At 41.4% G+C, this 19,476-nt stretch overlaps 1 protein-coding gene across 3 annotated transcripts in view; it reads right to left on the minus strand.

The window, feature by feature from the left end:
• TMTC1 (transmembrane O-mannosyltransferase targeting cadherins 1) overlaps positions 1–19,476 on the minus strand; it is a 243,731-nt gene that overhangs the window by 7,784 nt on the left and 216,471 nt on the right. For all 3 annotated transcript variants that reach the window (XM_053661849.1, XM_037144874.2, XM_037144873.2), the window contains 6 exons: positions 10,532–10,634; positions 8,217–8,352; positions 7,115–7,259; positions 6,066–6,203; positions 4,619–4,741; positions 1,435–1,512 (listed from right to left, as the gene is read on the minus strand). In XM_053661849.1, coding sequence (XP_053517824.1) covers positions 1,435–1,512; positions 4,619–4,741; positions 6,066–6,203; positions 7,115–7,259; positions 8,217–8,352; positions 10,532–10,634 — 723 coding nt within the window. The remainder of the gene's footprint in view (positions 1–1,434; positions 1,513–4,618; positions 4,742–6,065; positions 6,204–7,114; positions 7,260–8,216; positions 8,353–10,531; positions 10,635–19,476) is intronic.

The following is a 19,476-nucleotide window of genomic DNA, read 5'->3' on the forward strand; positions in this document are numbered from 1 at the left end:
CATCAGTCGATGAGCGGGTAAAACAGCTGTGCTACACTTACACAATGGAATGTGTAAAAAGGGAAAAATTTTTACCCTTTGTGACAGCATGGGTGGACCCAGATAACACTATGTTATGTAAAATAAGCCAGTCAGAGAAAAACAAATACCATATGATTTCACTCATGTGGAATCTAATGAACGAACTGAACTGACCTAGACAGAGCAGGCTGACAGCTCCGGGTGGGGCTGTGGTGGGGGTCGGAGGGATTGAGCGAAAAAGAGAAAAAACTCATGGACACGAACAACGGTGTGGTGATCGTGAGGTGGGGTGGGGGAGTGTGGGTGGAGGTGGAGGAAAGTACAAAGGGGAGAAATGGTAACACAAAAATATAATAAAAAATAAACTGATTGAAAAAAAGAACGTATTGTAGCTTTTTTGTCTATCCATTCATCCATAAGACTTCATAAAAATATCATATTTTATTGCCAAGTAGTATGAGCAAGAGACAGCTCCCCTCCCCGTCTCTTGGTGTCATCTGCTCGCAAAGCCTCATTCCACTCCCACCCTTACCACAGCCCTCAGGCCTTCCCACAAGTCACCCAGGCTCGGGAAGGGAGCGAGGCTCAGGCACCGGGTGGCGCTGCCTGAGGCACGCACACGCCACCTGGAAATGCAGGACACAGGAAGCTAATGGCTGTTCTCGAAGGCCTCGTGATGATAAGCCTGCATTTCAGTGGTGGCATCAAAATGACCACGTCCAAGGGAAGTTTCATCAGTAATATTTGTGATAACTTTCCCTAGTGACAGACGGTTACTAGACTTTGTGCGGTGATCACACGGTAAGGTATATAAATGTCACATCTCTATACTGTATAGCTGAAACTAAGGTAATGTTGAATGCAAACTCTACTCACATTTAAAAAAATGTAAAAACAACCACATCCAAGTCATGTGCCTGGTACCTATATTTGCAATGGATTGCATCCCACGATTAACGGATATCAGACTGTTTTTAAACTACAAACATGGCAATTTTACATTGTTTAACCTGAGACATGATGTTATCAAAGATGCAAAAGGATATATTAATTTTTATCAGGGTGTTTTGCTACATTTTAAAATAATGTTCGATAGATTCTTTAACTTCCAGATACTGATTCAAAGAGAAGTATCACTCAATTGAAAATAAGGGTTCATATGATTTTCTTTGTGATAAAATCACAGGATCTAATTTATATAGATTTATTTTTTAAATGGCTTCATGATATTGGATATCTAGATAATACAAAGTGAACACAAACTGTGCTAATTTTACCTTTAAACAATTATGTTTTGGGTATTCAAATAATTCAAAGAGTAAATTAGTGATAGTTTCTCAGCATTTCAAGAGAGAAGACAGAGAAAAGATGAACGGCAAACCCCGTTCCCAGGAGAGTGAGTTATTGCCCCACCTTGATGTGCTGGATGCCCCCCATGTTCATCCAGGCCTGGGCTTGGTCCGGATTTAGTCCCACGGCAGCTCTGTAGCTCTAAACATAGAAAAAATATCTTCAGGTTGAGAAATGAGAACCCACCTTCAACACTCCAGAGAACGTATAGAGACCACTTGCTTCATAGGTGAACATTTAAATGGTTAAGAAAATGAACAGCCACTTCTAGCTGACAGGGGCCCCCTTTATCATTTTTTAACATTGATGATTCTCAAGTAGAGGAAACTGAAATGAGTAATTTCCCTGCAGAACTCATGTTCAGACTTGAGACTGAAGACGCATGCAGGAAATCCAGGGGATTTCTAGTACAGTGAATCATTTCCCGCTGGCCTTGACCTGCAAGAAAATGGTGCTTTTGGGCCTTTTTCACTATAAATGGAGTTTGTAAGAAAAATGTTTTTATAATTATAGGACCTTAGAGTCGTTTCTTAAACAGATTAACCTTACTGTAATAACCCCTTTCACAATGTCACCGGCCTGGTTCTTTGGCCTGTGCTGAAATTCTTGTGGAGGCACAGGGTGCTCATTGCTTCTCTAAGAACATCTGTTTCACTAGGACATAGTTTTAATCATTAGAAAGCCTTTCTTTTCTCTTTCTTCCATATGAAATGTCTTCAATGTTTGAAGACAATTACTTAACCCTCAAATACCTTTTTTTGTCTGAATAACATTTTTCCAATTAGCTGTAATATTTGTGAAATATTTTTAATATTTTGCATGTTGTTTTGCACCTAAGGCATGCTTAGCACAGAGTCTTGATTTTAAGAGTGGTCACCTTAAATAAAACTACAGGCTGTGAGTGCTGCCTTTACAAAGTGTTCAGTTACGTCCTGGCTGGTGTGGCTCAGTGGACTGAGCGCCAGCCGGCTGGCCTGCAGACTGGGAGGGTGCCGGTTTGATTCCCAGTCAGGGCCCACGCCTGGGTCACACAACAGGTCTCCAGTTGGGGGTGTGCCAGAGGCAGCCAATTAATGCTTCCCTCTCTCTCTTTCTCTCTCCTTCCTCCTCTCTCTAAAAATACACAAATAAAATCTTTAAAAAAGTGTTCAACTACAAAGCTGAGTATGTATGTCTATAGTTTAATGCTCCTTGCTATTTTCATTAGCAAGAAGCCGATTGATCAGATCCTTAAGTAATGAGAATTTGTCCATCCCTCCCCTGCTTTAGTTTTAGAAGAGCAAATATTAAGAAACTATCTGCTCTTAAAAAGCTGTTAAAATAAACTTAAACAGTATGTCTTAACCTCTATCAGCTGAGATAGGCTGTAGATTCAGCTCCTGGCTCTAGTTCATTTCCTCGGTGTGACCTTGAGCAAGTTACATGACCTCTGATTCTCAATGTTTTCAACTGTAAACGGTGACAGTGACCATGACTTTCTATATGACTGTGGTGAAGACTAAAGTATGTAATACGTGTGAGTCACCCATAAAAGTGCGGACACATTTAGCTATTATTCCTAGGTAACGGCTTTCCTCCTCCTCTTCAGGAATGCATCTCTTCTACGATGATTATTTGATCCACTGGCCCAGCAACTAGAAAATACTTTTGTTTTCTGTACATTATATAAATACAGATGGAGACTCCATATAAATATTCATAATTATCACTAATTAGTCATTAAACTTATTTTAGTTGTAAATAACTTGAGAATCAAAAAATGTACACAAAGGCCCAGGCTGGTGTAGCTCAGTGGATTGAGCACGGGCCTGAGAACCAGACAATCGCGGTTCGATTCCCAGTCAGGGCACATGCCTGGGTTGCACACCAGTTCCCTGCAGGCCAGTTCCCAGCAGGGGACGCACGAAAAGCAACCATACATTGATGTTTCTCTCCCTCTCTCCTTCCCTTCCCCTCTAAAGATAAATAAATAAAATATTAAAAAAAATGTACACAAAGCAGAGAAAAATGCACAGTTTCTGCCTCAAATATGCTACCGTTTCTGTTTGAAGGGTTCACATTCAAATTAGTTTTTCCAGTTATCTTCAAATATGTTTTACAATAACATTTTAAAAGCCGCTCACTGTCTATTTTTAAAAACAGTTGCAGGATTTGAAAGTTTCCTTTCCCATGATATATTTAGTATATATATTTTTTCTTTTTTTAAAAAATATTTTATTTATTTATCTTTAGAGGGGAAGGGAAGGAGAGAAGGACAGAAGGAGAGAAATATCAATGTATATTTGCCTCTCCTGGGTCCCCTGCTGGGAACTGGCCTGCAACCCAGGCACGTGCCCTGACGGGGAATCGAACTGGATCATTTGGTTTGCAGACCCGTGCTCAATCCACTGAGCCACACCAGCCAGGGCTAGTATATATATTTTTACTGCATTAATCCCAACTTGTGGCTTTACCAAGTACAAGGAAAATGTATGACATCTATAACATTTCCAATTATACTTGTAAATGTCTTTCTGATTTCAAATTGTGCATCAACTAGCTTCCAAAGCTGAACATATCGGACACTGATAAGATAGGACATATTATACTTTAACGACAGAAGAAAGCAGGCCCTCTGCACAAGGAAAAGTCCAGTCTAATCAGGGAGCTAAAATGCATGTGTATTGTACACACAGGAGCAGGGGCAGGAGCAAGAGAGCTCTTGACAGTACAGTGTATTACAGGACACTTTCGAGTGGCTGGTAAAGACAGTCCATGTTTTAAGAGTTCTGAGGAACTGAGGTCACGGGGAGAAAGGACGGTCCAGAGGGCTTCCAGAGGGAGGAGGACACAGGCTGTGCCTTGGTGGGTGAGTGGGCGTCCTTGAGGGCAGGAGAGGGTGTGAGACATGGAAACGCCCAAAGCTGTTCAAGCACTGGTCCAGCTGGAAGAGATAGTTACGGAAGACAAATAGAAAAGAAGAGCAAGAGAGGTTGGGGGAGAGAGAGAAGCCAGTTTGGAGGCAAAATATAAAATGCCTCAAATGTAACTTAAAGGTGGCAATTCAGAAAATAATGAAGAGGTATGGCAGGATGCTGAGCAGTCAAAAACCAGAAGCTCAATTATAAAAAACAAACTTGTGTTGATTCATCAGAAAACTCACAAACATGCCAATGATCTTAGAATCTACTGTAGATGCTTCATTAAAAATTGAGGGAGAATTAATTTTAATTCATGAATTTCATATAATTTTATTAAGTGTTTGTACCTCAAAGGCTTTGTCCAGAAGGTTCTGCTCTCTTAGTTGATTTCCTTTTGTGAAAAAAAGTTCAGAAACGACTTTTGGGTCCTTTGGTTTCAGCTGGAGAGCCTTGTCTATAGCATCAAGTGCCTGCATAAGTTGGAAATGAAGATGAAATAAATGCAGATTAGATAAAGAAAAACTAATTCAAATGATAAAATGTATACTTTTTGTTCTTATGAACTAGCTAGTGTAGTGACAATCAATTCTTCATTGTCTCTGATGTTCTCATTAAGAAAATGTAGCTCTGACAAAGTAATTTTCCTGTACTCCAGGTTTCCCATTTGTATTAATGACAAGGAAATGTCCCTCAGCCACTTTACAGGGGGGTCATGTGATCCGGTTCAAAGAAAACAAAATCCGGCACTGGCTGCTCTGCCCGACTGCATGTCCTCTGCAGCACTCCCGCAGCCCCTGCACAGGTGCCGATGTTCACTCTGCCCCCTGCACCCACAGCTCCAGCCCCTGTGCCCTGCAGGTGCAACACACCTCACGGTGTTGCTCTTCTCTTTAAAACCCCAAGGTTCTCCCCAAACAGGGAACAGAACTTTTGTCCTGGTTCCAAGCCTTGCTGTCTAGTCCTCCAAATGTCTGCAGCCGCATGTCACACTGCACCCTGCTCCCTCATGCCGCTCGCTGGGACAGGCTTCTTGTCACCGCAGGGCCTTTGCATGTGCTTTTCTTACCGAGAATGCTCTTCACTGTCCCCCTTTTGCCTAATAATCCTTATTTATCACTTTGCCCTCAGCTTCACATCACTCTGCAGGGAACCTGACCTCCCAGACCACTCAGGTCCCCTGATTACATCCTCGTTAGGGACTATGTCACTTTTCATGACATCGCTGAGCACTGTGGAATTCTACACGGACTTTGTCATTACTTGTTCACACTCTCTCTGTAAACTCCTGTCTACTATAAACTCCCTGAGGACAAGGGCCATGATTTTTTTGTCACACCACTTTATTCCTGGTGGCTGCTATAGGGTTTGTCATAGAGTAGGCATTCAATAAATATTTTGTTGGATTAGTTCATGAATCTACTGGATATGTAACTATTAAAATGGCGGTCAATGACCTGACGCACAGGGTTGCTGTAAGGATTCCATAAAAACATGCTTAAAGAACATGGAAAAGGATAGAGCACATAGATGTTAGTCTTTATCTCTCCAGAGTGAGTTGAAAACAAACTGAGGTAATACCACATAAAATCTTCAGACCAAGCATGAGCCAAGCACCTATTATTTCAAGGGGTATCTTAGAAATTAAAGGGCTGTCGTGAAAAGCATCCATAAGCAGGACATGCCAACTGACAGTGACATCCAAGATCGCTCAGCCTTGTTCCTGTGCAGCCTGGAGTCATTTTAGGGGCCGCCCTCTTTCTACCCACGAATCCAAACAACTCCAGGGTCCCCCACCTTGTCATGGTCCTCCTGCTTGCTGTAGATCGCTGACAACAGGCGATAGCACTCAAGGCATCCGGTCTCCTCTGACACGATGTGATTGGTCATCTTCTCAGCTTCCTTGGTCTGACCCATCATGGCCAACACTTGAGCCTGCAAAACCACACTGACCTTGGTTTGGAAGACACTTAGTCATCGCCTTATCAAATCAAGCATCCTTGAAAAGAGGCACTTAGGAAACACCCAGACAAAACTGCTCAGCACCTCTTTGTGACTCACAGAGAGAGAGAAAGCACCGCAGCACGTGGCTGCAGTTTCTGTTGTTTATTTAGGTAGGTGTATGCCTTTCTGCATGAATGGCAGGGACGTTAAAAATGTCCAATGAAATGACTTGTGCCTTTTTTAAAAAATTGACTCAGTATTGACTATGGCAGAAGAGACATGAATTCCTGTGTTTGTAACAGGATAAATTTGATGTACGGCAAATCTAAGGAAAAGGAAAAGTATTGATCCAAAACTGAAGTAAAAATATTGTTGTTATTAATTTTCCTGAATTTGAAATCTATATTGTGGTTATGTTACAGAATGCCCTTATTCTTAAGAACTATATATGTTGAAGTACTTAGAAATAAAAGGAATGAGACCTATCATTCTCACCGGGCTCAGGAAGAAATAACATTAATAATATGTATATGCACCACTGTGTACATGCATACACATGCCTAATATGCATATATATCCATACACACATTCACATGAGAGGGTGCTAAATGAATATATCCAAATGCTGAAAACTGATCAACCTGCATGAAAGAATATATGGGAGCTATTTAATATTCTTTCAAATGTTTGTAAGTTTGAAATTATCTCAAAACAAAATCTTACAAGTATTTTTGGTGGCCATGTCTTGTGTAAATGGCCCTAACATTGGTTACATGAATATTCATAAGATGGATATGTTACAGCATTTCCAGTTCCAGTTCTGAGGCCTGCTGACCAGAGCTCCTTCAGCTGCCTGCTCAGCACATGTTCCCAGCTTCATTCTCTTTGGCCCGCCCACTCACCAGGGCCAGGCGGAGCTCCTTGTGAGAGGGCTGAAGTGCCGCGGCTTCCCGGTAAATCTGCAGCGCCTCTTCGTAGCGGCCAGTGTTGTAGTACAGAGCTCCCAAAGGAGACAGTATCTCAGCGTTGCGTGCCACCTTCAGGGCGCTGAGGTTTAAGAAAGGTGCATTAACACTTTTCTTCTAATAGGTACATTTCCAAAGGTCAAAACTGAGATTTAGGGATGACTGTTTAGGTTTGAGACTTTGCTCCAGTATGGCCTCTGTTTTTTGTATCAAAAAGAATGTTTGGTCCTGGCTGGTGTGGTTCAGTGGATTGAGTGCCACCTTGTGAGCCAAAGGGTTGCAGGTTCAATTCCCAGTCTAGGGTACAAGCCTGGGTTGCAGGCCAGCTCTCCAGTAGGGGGCGTGCACAAGGCAACCACACACTGATGTTTCTCTCTCTTTCTTTCCCCACTATCCCCCCTCTAGAAATAAATAAATAAAATCTTTAAAAAAAAAAAGATCATGGTGCCATACTTTGACTCTTAAGAGTATCTCTAATGACCTACAATGGAAACGAAGCCCCAGCGACCTTTTCCGTTCATGGTGATTGACCTGTTTTGTTGTATGCACAGTAGGTCATTTACACCCACTTTCGAAACTGCTGTTTATGCTTTGAATTGCTGTCTGTAGCTTCAGAAAACAGTGGGAGTTAAATTCCAACCTCGGTTTAGCAGCATGTTTTAACCAGCAGGCCGGAAAGTCATTATCTGGGAAACTCGACACTACCATTAGCAGTGTTGCACTGTTCGCTTTGGCGATGAGGATCTGTATTGCCTGGGCTGGCAAAACTCGCCAGTATCCTGAGAGTATGTCTGTTCCACCCTAAAAGTTGATGACATAGTGAATAACATCGTAATGACTTAGTGCAGTGGTAGATGGTAACCAGCCTGATCATGGCGATCCCATCATAAGGTATATAAATGTCGAGTCACTACGTCGCACACTTGGAACTAACATCATATGTCAACTCTACTTAAAATCAGGTAAATTTTAAATAAAAATAGATGGGCAACTACAGAGGTCTTTGGGCAACTCACAAAGCGAGGGAAAGGGACTTTACCGTTTGTACCACTCTTCGGCCATGCCGCTGTCGCCCAGGGACCGATAGAGTCTGCCCAGGTTCACCATGGCCACGTGGTGACTCGGGCTAAGTCGGATGGCCCGCTGGTAATGGAGCACTGCCTTCTCCGGGGAGCCTACAGCCAGAGGGGCATCGGTAAGAGCAGAGCACGCCTTCATTATAAAATGCATGAGCCCTTTAAATTTTCTGATGTACATCATTCTTCTTACAGTCATACCATCAATTACTCAGTTTGTAAATTACCTTGCATTTTGGCTGCTTCTTCTTGCCACTGCTGAACTTTGAACCATTTCACTCTTCTTTCCCATTTCCAACAAAATTAATGATAACAAAGCAATAGGAATTAAAACCTATATCTTTTATTATACATAATTTTAGTAAAAGTTTATTCTTATGGGGGGGAGGGCAAGAATAATATGGGAAATGTGGACGCTAAAGAACTTGTGACACATGGACATGAAGTAAAGGGGGGGATGGGGAGGAGGGGTGTGCTGGGTAGAGGGGGGAATAAAGAGGGGGAAATGGGACAACTGTAATGGCATAATCAATAAAATATATTCTTAAAAATGAAAAAAAAAGTTTATTCTGAGCATTGCATGAGCTAATATGATGTTTTGAGATTATTAGTGGTTGTTACTTATAAAGATATGTTGCTACTCATAAAATAATGGAAGTGGCTATTATACAAAGAAAACTGTCCTGAAGCAATTTTTAAGGTTCTGTCTCAATTACTATACCACAACATTGTAACTTGAGACACTACTTTAAATAAGCTTTATTTAATTACATTTTTGTTTAAAAGGTATTTATTTAAAAAAAATAATGTCACCTTGCATTCATCTAATACATTGTATATTTTACAACACTTTAAGTGATTTCAGATGGTCTTTGCAGGTGTTTTTGATACTATTTAGCTGCCTTTTGATACCACTTAGCTGCCTTTTGAGATTTAAGAGATATTTTAGAATAAACAAAATTACTACTTATAGACACAGACATCTAAATGCAAAGACATCATGAGACTTGACAAAGATCAGAGCAAAGGAGGCTCAAGGCCAGAGCTAGAATCAAGTCTCTCGAGTCTGTAAGGTTCTCCAAAGAAGCTTCCCAGTGAAATCATGACTGAGCGATGGGGCTGCAGAGGAGTTTAACATTTTAAATGGGATGGGATGTTTATTACCTGCACAGACATCTTCTCAAGGACACCTTTTTTGAATGCAAGTTTACGTAGGAGGTGCCAGACTACTGGTAATAAGGAGAATTTCCCCAGTATAAAAGCACAAACACAAAAGGAGTGGGGGGGTGGGTATACAGTGTTGTTCACTGGGGTTGACGATTGGGGTGGGCGTTTTTTGTCGTTGGAGCAGAAGGGAGAGGTCTGGAGCAGGGCAACAGGAGGTCTCTTGTGGGGTTTACATCTTTGTTACAGGGATTTATTACTGTTTTGCTAATGAACCAGCAGGGGGCACTACAAAACAATTTTACATGCAAAAATAAAGATTGTTATCACAATGTAAATTGTGATACGTCCACTATCTTCAAAAAACAAATTAATTACAATGAAATTTTATTGTAGGGCAGATACTGTAATAGTCAATGAGAACGAAGTGGTGTTTGCATTAAATTTAAATCCCGTTTTATTCTCTATAAGGGCTCACGGCATACCAACAGTACATGGGGCACAAGTCATAAAGGAGGAGAGCAAAGGGGGGAAAAGTTGGGACAGTGGTGATAGAAAAACAATAATAACCATAAAAAGAAGACAGAACCCCTGCTCCACAAAGCTTTTAATCAAATAAAATGGAGGAAGGGCATTTTACAAAACATTGTCACACACAAGTACTTTATCAATTAGATAATACAGTTCTCAGAGGTATATCACACATGGAACAGTAAAAACAACTGAGACTTTTTTTGTTAGTTACAGAACAGTAGTTACCACCTGCCAGCAACTGCATTCAGAGCAGGCTGTGCATCACGGTAGAGAACATTCCATTATAGATTTATAAACTGGTATGAATGTGTCCAAAGAAAACTCTGTAAATCATCGAGGCTACTTCCTACACTTGGGCAATTTTCCCTAGCGATATGATTATAAGAATGGGCCGATTTTATGAAACCGAGCCTGAGGACTTAGAGAAATGACAGCCCGTGGCACCTGGTGACTGTCCCCGGTGGGAGTGCCTCGCCAGGCCCAGTGAATTTTCCTTCAGAGGCGTCATTTGGGCAGTGGTGGTTTTGCTCGAGAGCATCACCTCTTCTCCGCAGAACAGGTTCTCTCTGATTTCACTTACCAGTGTCTACCAAGAAAACTCCGTAGTTGTTATGTAAGTCCGAGCTATCAGGACAGTTCTTTATCCCAGCCTGGTATGTTTCCTCGGCTTCCTTAAATCTCTCCTTTAAAACAGAATCAAGAAAAATAAATCAGAGAGTTCGAAGAATTAGCAATAAACTGAGCCGCAGACGTGAGAAAAGCGGAAAACGACTTGCGGAGCATGAACGCTGCAGTCGACACTGAGATCACACACGCAGCGCTCGGTCTGAGTTAAAGCCAACACTGGCTGCACACGTACCTACCACCCGTGTCTGTGCTTAGTTCCTTCAGGGCAGACAGCTGGTGTTCACTAAGAAGTAGTATCGGGAAGGATTCGCTTTACAGTCAGTAGTAGTGTCAAAGTGATTATTGAAATGGGATGCTTCTGCCCAGTAGCTCCCTGGATGGAAATGGGTGATTCATCAATATAGAAATTCCTCTTCCTGGTGGGGATCGGACTGGGAGGCAGGGAGGCCCGGGTATCCATCTCCCAGGTGTGCTTGCATAGCTACCACTCTTTCACCCACACTGTAGAGTTTATCTGGGGAAGTTCCGGGGGGAGAGAGAGGAGAGGCTGGTGCAGATTATGGGAGGCTTTGTCAAATCTTTTGTTTTTTAAAAGGTTTTATTTATTTATTTTTAGAGGGAGGGTTAAGGGAGGGAGGAAGACAGAGAGAAATATCAGCATGTAGTTGTCCCTCACCTGCCCCCAAGTGGGGACCTGGCCCACAACCCAGGCATGTGCCCTGACTAGGAATTGAACCAACAACCTTTTGGTTTGTAAACTCAATCCACTGAACATGGCTCAATCCATTGAGCTACACTAGCCAGGGAGAATCTTTTCTTTACTGGAATGTTTCTATAGCCCACCAAACTATTCACCACTTCCTTTGTCCAACCTGTGCTTTCCATCTCTGAGCTGTTCCATCCGATAGGAATCTATGTCCCCTCAAAGCACACCTCCAACTCCCCCCTCTGTGGCGAGGTCCAAATCAGTCTCCACATCTCCAATGGATTGTTTTCTAATTGCCCTTGTCTACTCTCTAGAGATTCATTATAACACACGTTACTTACATGTACATTTTTTACAGTCATCTTAGAGTGTCACGTCACATACTTTATGCTATAGAAGGTAACAGCTAATTAATGAATCGAAGTTATCCAGGTTCTAACAATTACTCATGAGTGAACAATTTCATAGTTTCCTAGCACCTCTGTGAAGGTCAAGTGAGAAGCAGTGATTTGGCATCAAGCACATCCCAACTTTGCCCTTCATATGCTTGGAGCATGAACATTCTCCATAATTTTATCACAAGTTACTAGTACTAAACATTCAACCAGATAAGTGACAAGGAAAGGTACAGCATCAATTTCCTCAGATGTGATACCTTAAGCTAGTGACTAAACACATGTTGAGTGTGCTCAACAATAGCCAAGAAGCCTAATACTGGCTGGAGCCAAACAGGCAAACACACTTTACCCTCCGCAGAATGACCAAGGCCATCTCTTTGAATCCACATATTGAAGTACCATTTGGGGAAATGTGGTTTGAATCTGGCAAATGTCACTTATTTCAATTATAGATCCATAATCCAACAAAAATGGAGAACTATGTTTCTAAAAATATGTCTTTTTCTATTTGCCAAACTCTGTAAATTGTTAAACTCAATGAGATGGAGATGAATGAAACAGAATACCTCCACTTAAGCTCAAAGATGAATGAACACACAAACAGAACCCGATGCAAGCAGAGTCTTCAAGAGGTAAGTGCAGATGCTGTGAGCTCAGCCGGCCCAGAGCTGTTCTTGCCGCCACAAAACCATGACCCTGCCCAAGCGCCTCTCAGCCAACAGTTTAGACTTCCTCTCCCATCAAAACCTCTTTAAGAAACTCTACATGAGAAATAATCAACTAACTTGAATGTTTTTCTGTTAGTTTTTCTTCATCACTTTCCAACACAGAGGTGAATAAACAATATCTTAGAGGCAACCAGAGAAAGATCACCCTGGCTAATCCCAGCCTGGAGGGTCAGCTCCTGAAAATCCTGTGTTTCCAGTTACCACCTGAACAGCACTAGGGTTTGATGCGGATGCCAAGTCTTTCTTTCCATGAGACTGAATTCTCCATGTTACAAGGCACCTTTAAATGCACTGACATAGTCATAGATTATTGAAATCAATAAAAAGTTATTAAAACTACAATAGGTGAGGTCTTTAGCACAGGAAATAAAAGAATATTAGAGCTGGAGAGAACATTAATGGATACTAATTAACTACCATTTTTAACCACTAGAGAAAAACTTGGCTGCAAAGTGCCTAACAGATTTGCCCAAGTTCTCAGAGCTACAAGGGAACAGAGAAGAATGCAGGTTTTCAGTGGACAGTCGGGAAATTGGTAATCCTGGAATAAAGACAGTTTCTGGAAGTAAACAAGGGCGTGTCTAGCACCAAAAGAAATGACACCATTGGCTCTCCAACCGTCCATCCCCTGGACAAGTATTTCACGAACACCATTTGTGTGTGAGAGCTGAGACCTGAGAGTAAAGGAGACAGACACCACCCTGAGACAGACCCCTCAGTGGGGTTCAGACAAGAGCGCATTGCCAGTGCACAGTGACAGGAAGACACTGTGCTGTGGAGGACAAGCTCAAGGTGCTCGGGAAGCAACAAGGAGCGACACCCAGACTTGGGGACAGATGGGCACTGCAGACCTGATCCAAATGGCCAGGGATGCTGGCCACCACCAACTCCAGCATCAGTATCACATGATGTGCTCAGAAAAAAAAAAGCCTGTAGCTACGTGAGATCTTAAAAACAGCCTTCTAACTACACAGTGGGAGCGTGGAAAGACAGTTTTCCTGAGAGATGAAATGAATCTCCTCACACGCTAACTTGCTGAAGTCAAATACAATAGCTGACAACAGTTTTCGAGTGCGACTACTGTTTTACCTGATGTGAATTTACTTTTCTTCCCCCATTTTCTTGCTCCTCCAAAAGAGGCAAGAACATCTTTTTCACGTAAAACTTCTCTGTTTGGCGTTAGGTGCTGGATTTCCCTCAGAAATTCAAACTCCAAAGAAGAAAGGGGATTTAAAAGACCAGGTGTGTCAGAGGCAAACAATCAGCTCTCAGTGCCCCTGGCAAACCCCAAGGGCGGGCTCAGGACTGGGCTCTATGAAAAACGCCTTCAATATCGGTCTTTCTTTTCCTTTCACGTGACTGCACATTTTCGAGGAATGACTAACTCCTTTTATTACAAAGTGAAAGAAGAAAAATACTGCAGAAGAAAAAAATACCTCCTAGCTGTTTATTTAAAATAAATTCTACCTCCTCTAGAAAGCCAATGCATTTATCTTAAAAAGTAGTACTAGTAAATCCCCGAAGCTCAATTTCAGGCCCTCAGTTGCATTGACCTCTTCTGGTCAGTTATCCTGACCTAAGCCCAATGATTCCTGGTCTCTACTGATTTGTGAGATCCAGGGGAAATGAACATAAACTATTTGTAGAACAACTTTAATTAAAAATGTTGGGGACCTGACAAAACATACTGCCTGCTGTGCATCAGAAAACCCCTCCAACCACTGCCTCAGCGTGGGATTGGCCGGCGAGGGCAGTGGTTCCAAACGGGCAGCAGGCCGCTGTGGCCTCCTCTCCCAGGCGCAGGGGCTTTCCAGTGGGGCGGGAATAAAATGGGCCTTTGGGGAGAGATAAAACGGGCTCAGCATCCCCACTTTTTACCTGCTGTAATTCCCCAGCATGGTATGCTTTTTACCTGAAGGGAGGGAAAGGGGAAAGGTAGAGCTTCTGAGAAAGGACCCCTGACCATGGTTATTCTCTTGGACCAACTGATATGTTTAGAAACACTTTTATAGTTCAAGTTGCAGCAACCAGGAGGACACACAGACATGGGTTTAATGCAGCAATCCTAAAACTTCTTGGTTTTGGGATCCTTTTGCACTCTAAAAATTACTGAGGACCCCAAAAGAGCTTTGCTTATCTGAGCTCTAAGTATTTACCACAATTAAAATGAAGCTGAAGATTTTTAAAAATTTTATTATTTAAATTTATTATAAACACAAATATAAACTCAAATATAACACATTTATGTGAAAAACAGTTATATTCTGTAAAGCAGAGAAAAATGAGTCAGAATAGTGAAATTATTTTATATTTTTTGGAAATCTTTTTAATGCTTAGCTTAATAGAAGACAATTGGATTCTCATATCTACTTTCATGCTCAATTTGTTTTTTTGTTGTTGTTGTTGAAAATACGAGGAAAACCTGGCCTCACACAGATACTTACTTGGAAACTGGGAGAATATCTTAATAGCCTTTTCATAATTGTAGATACATCATGTATCCTCTAAAAAGCTACTGTATCCTCTGAGAGAATGAGAATGAAAAAGGCAAATCACTTGTTAGTACTATTGCAAAATCCACACAGACCTTTTTGGGCCCCAGGGGTCCCTTGTAAATCCTTTGTGAACAGCTGGCTTAGTGAGTGGCCTGTAACTGTGTGTGTTTACTGTGTAGAAGTTACAGGACATGTCATTCCAAAGTGGCGAAGGACCTACAGGGATGGGGACAGAAAGTTGTCTTCATGCCCTGACATCATGGCCACACATCTGAATGACTTTCAAGAGGTTCCGTCACTCTGTCAATGACGTGAGCACATGGAGTCATAAGGTATCTCTCCATCGACTGAATGACTTTATTTTGTTCATTTTTACTTTGGTCACTCAAAGGTGCCTAAAATCCAGATCTCCTAAGATCAAGTCCCAGTGTAGTTACTAGCAAACCACATAGCATCGGTTACTCAATGATACATGGAGGAAAAGCAATGGGAAGAAGTACTTGCTGCAATTTTGCTATAAATCCTTATCAGACATTGCTGAAATCTTGGACAGAGATCTGGATTCTTCAAAAGAGGGTAGACATACACATTCAAAATTAAACGTGGACAAGATTACATGAAAGATTCTTCCTCTTTCAGAAAATTCATAACTTTATTATGACTAATACATGACTTTATTTACTATTACCAACCTGGGAAGGTTAGGACCAATGGAGGTGTTTAAACTCATATCAACGACTTCTCTGAGAAACTTAAGACACAGCAGTTCAAAACAAAAAGCAGAGATGTTCTGCTTTTGCACCTTCTCCTTTGCTTTTTTGTTTTTTACAGAACATTTTTTCCACTCATCAGTCATCAACGTGGACATCTATGAGAGACAGGCCGTCAATATTTGATGCCTGATTCTCTTTCACATTAAACTGAAATGAATCAACTACCTTGGCAATTCTCCACATCACAGAAATGTTAGGTATTTCCAAATCTGAATTTTCTCATCATCTAGCAGATTGTGATCAACACCTCCCATGACAATTTCAGTGAGAGAAACAGTTTAAAGAAGAAATGCCAAGAATCATTTTTTTAAAAAAGCTAAAAAAAGAGAGTATGATAAGCATAAGCGACCACAGGGTATAACACCGTCGGGAGATGGGAAAACAGAGAATACTCCCGTTTCACGAGCAGCTTTCTTCTCATGCCATCCGATCTTCATTCTCTGCATTTCTAGGCACATGACTGTCTTTCTATTAGAGGAAGACACTTCGACTGTTCTCCACCTCAGAGCCTTCACATGGTCTATTCCCTGTGGCCAGAAAGCTTGTCCTATTCATTTTTATCTAGTTATAATCTACGAGTTCTCCAGGTATCCGATTAAATATCACTATTTGGTCACTGGCCCCACTCCCCATGCACCCCTTCCCACATTAGGTTAGGTCCCCTTAACATTTTCACTGAGACTTTCCCTTTGCCCGTTGGTCACAACTGTGTTGGATATTTGGGTGGAGGCCAGTAACATAATTCTTTGTTTAGGCAGGGGCAGACTTACTCTGAGTTCCATGAGGATAAGGCCCATACCTTGCTACTTAAACAATCTCCAATGCTTGGTGGTAGCTAGATGCTCAATAAATGTGTGCTGAATAATTACATCAACGAATCCTTAAAGTAGGATTCAGTTCAAGTTCACTTGGCCACACATGCTATGCTATACACTGATGAATCTACCCAAAAGGGGGCATTTTTATAGAAGTCAGAAATTGACTTAGAACCTCTTAGTCTTAACCTATACTTCTAATTTATATTTTATTGTTTCAATTTTCATTCCTGTATCAGGTGCAGTCATATCCCAAAACACGTAAAAGGAAAATATTTTAAATATTATCAAATTAATTAAATGAGTTTTTCAACAGGCTATAAAACTGGGGCTTGCCATAATTTGCTGTGGTGCAGAGCCATAAACAATGTTAATTCTATTTCTTTTACTGCTAGTGTATTGTAAGCTATATAATCTGTGGCAAGCATAAGCTGGTTAAAAATGATGGCGGGTCTGTAAATGTTTATAATCCTATCTCCGAAGCTGGAGGACAGCCAGTTCCGAAGGCTAATGGAGAACCAGAAGAGGGCAGCAAGCCAGAGACCACCCTGACTTTAAATCGAAGAGTTTATTTGTTGTCCTTAGTTTTCTTCTTTGCTGCAACAAACGCATAGGAGTAGGGGCTTTCTTCTGGATCCTTTTATGTATCTGATTTCTATGACAACTCACCCGCCTGGGTTTCCTCTGCAACTTCTTGTCTCCCTTCTGGCCCCTTGTGCACCCAACCTCATTAACTATGGCCCATTCCCACAGTCCAGTCCCAGGACCCCAACATCACACAGTGAAAGAGCAGTGGGGGAGGGGTTGAGAGACCAGGCTCTAGTCTAGGACCTGCCACAGATTAGCTGTATGACCTTGACCAGCACTTAATTCTGTGCACCTGAATCTTTATCTGGAAAATGAGAAATTAATTGATCATTTAAGGTTCTCTCCATACGATTCTTCACTTTCCCCTCAGACAAATTACCTACTCGTAATATTGTTTCATTTTTTTGAAGTCCTAAATCTACCTTTCCATCCCCGATCTCTCACACTGCCATCTGTCCACATGCTACTTTCATTTCAATGTTTCACTAACACCCAAGACACAAAGGTTTTACTCTGCTGGGGGCAGAGCATATTGGTACCACTCTCTTGGAAAGCAATTGAGTAATGAATCCCAAGAGTGATTTGGTGCCTCAGTGACACATGCTAATCCTCTTTGATATGAGAATTCTACTTCTAGGAATAGGTCATTAAGAAATTATTCAGAATATTGTTTTCAAAAAACCATAGAAAGATAAATCTCTCTCTCTCTCTCTCTCCCACCCCCCCCAAATGACCAGCAGCTAGGATATTATGTAAATTATAATGCATCACTTGATAAACTAGTATGTATCCATTAAACTGGTATTTATGGAGGCCAGTTAGCACCATGAAAATACATATCACATTACATATAATTTAATGGTAAGTGCAAAAAGCAGGATACAAACCATATGGGAATGTAAGTATGAAAACAAAAAAAGACATTTCAAAGACCTGCAGGATATTAAGAAATGAAGTATTTGTTGTTTCCAGATATGTTACAGGTGAAAGGCATACTTTATTTTCTCTGATTTTTGCACACTTTCCGTTACATATTCCTATTACTCCTGTGACTGACACCAGTGTTGAAGCTGCTCCCTTGCCCCCCAACATCCTGCTTCTCCCCGGCTCCCCACAGCTCTCAGTGGCTCTGTAGGTCTTCTCGGCCCTTCTGGCACTCTGCGCTCGAGTTCTTAACTTTCCATTTTCCTTCTCTTTTTATCCTTCGCGTGCAGACAGTCTGTCAGTGCAAAAGAAACCTATGTCCACAGCACAGTTTATCCATTCCTACACTTTACTCCTGAGACAAGGCTCTCAGTTGCTCACACCAGAATGCATTTAAAGCCTCCTCCAAAACACCTCACATATTTCCACAGGATTTCTCCTTTCACATCTTTTGAAATCCTAAAAGCAGCAAGAAATAAGGGGACAGTCACCTACAAACGAGTTCCCATCAGACTGTCAGCTGATTTCTCAAAAGAGATCTTACAGGCAAGAAGGGGCTGGAAAGAGGTATTCCAAGTCATGAAATGCAAAGACCTACATCCAAGATTGCTCTATCCAGCAAAGTTTTCATTTAAAATGGAAGGACAGATAAAGTGCTTCTCAGTTAAGATCAAATTGAAGGAGTTCATCATCACCAAGCCCTTATTTATAGGAAATGTTAAAGGGACTTACCTAAGAAAAAGAAGATAAAAAAGATGAACAGTGAAAGGACAGCAAACTCACAGTTATCAACAACCACACCTAAAACAAAAGCAAATTAAGAGGACAGCTAGATCAGGAGTGAACCATTGAAATGAAGATCACATGGAGGGTTAGCAACAGGGGAGTGGGAGATGGAGAAGGGAGGAGAAGGTACAGAAAATAAGTAGCATAGATGGTAGGTAGAAAATAGATAGGAGGGAGGGTAAGAATAGTAGGGGAAATACAGAATCTAAAGAACTTGAGACACATGTTCATGAACTAAAGGGGGGGAATGGTGGGGGAGGGGTGTGCAGGGTGGAGGGGAATGAAGGGGGGAAATAGAACAAATGTAATGGCATAATCAATAAAATAAAATATATATTTAAAAAATAATAATAAAAATGAAAAAAGAAAACCAACCCCTCAGACACTTAACCTTTGTTCTCTATTACACATCAATTTCAAACTTGGGCTTCGGGATGTCCCATCATATAATGACTTTTCAAGCTTATTATCCTATTTTTCACATGTCCCCTTTTCAGATGTTCTACTCTGCCCTGATTTACTTACTACATTCAGGTTCCAAAAGAGTAAGAAACACAGTACTAGTCACAGAAAACCCCTAGAACCTATTATTACGTACACTCGTGGTTCTATTAGCAGTGAGGGTAGGAAATGGTGTCAATGGGCAGCAGCACGCTCACAGTAAGAGCAGGGCACTGCCAAATGG

Source organism: Artibeus jamaicensis, unplaced genomic scaffold (genome assembly GCF_021234435.1).
Source record: "Artibeus jamaicensis isolate MK-2021 breed Jamaican fruit bat unplaced genomic scaffold, CSHL_Jam_final contig_233, whole genome shotgun sequence".
Classification (NCBI taxonomy): domain Eukaryota; kingdom Metazoa; phylum Chordata; class Mammalia; order Chiroptera; family Phyllostomidae; genus Artibeus; species Artibeus jamaicensis.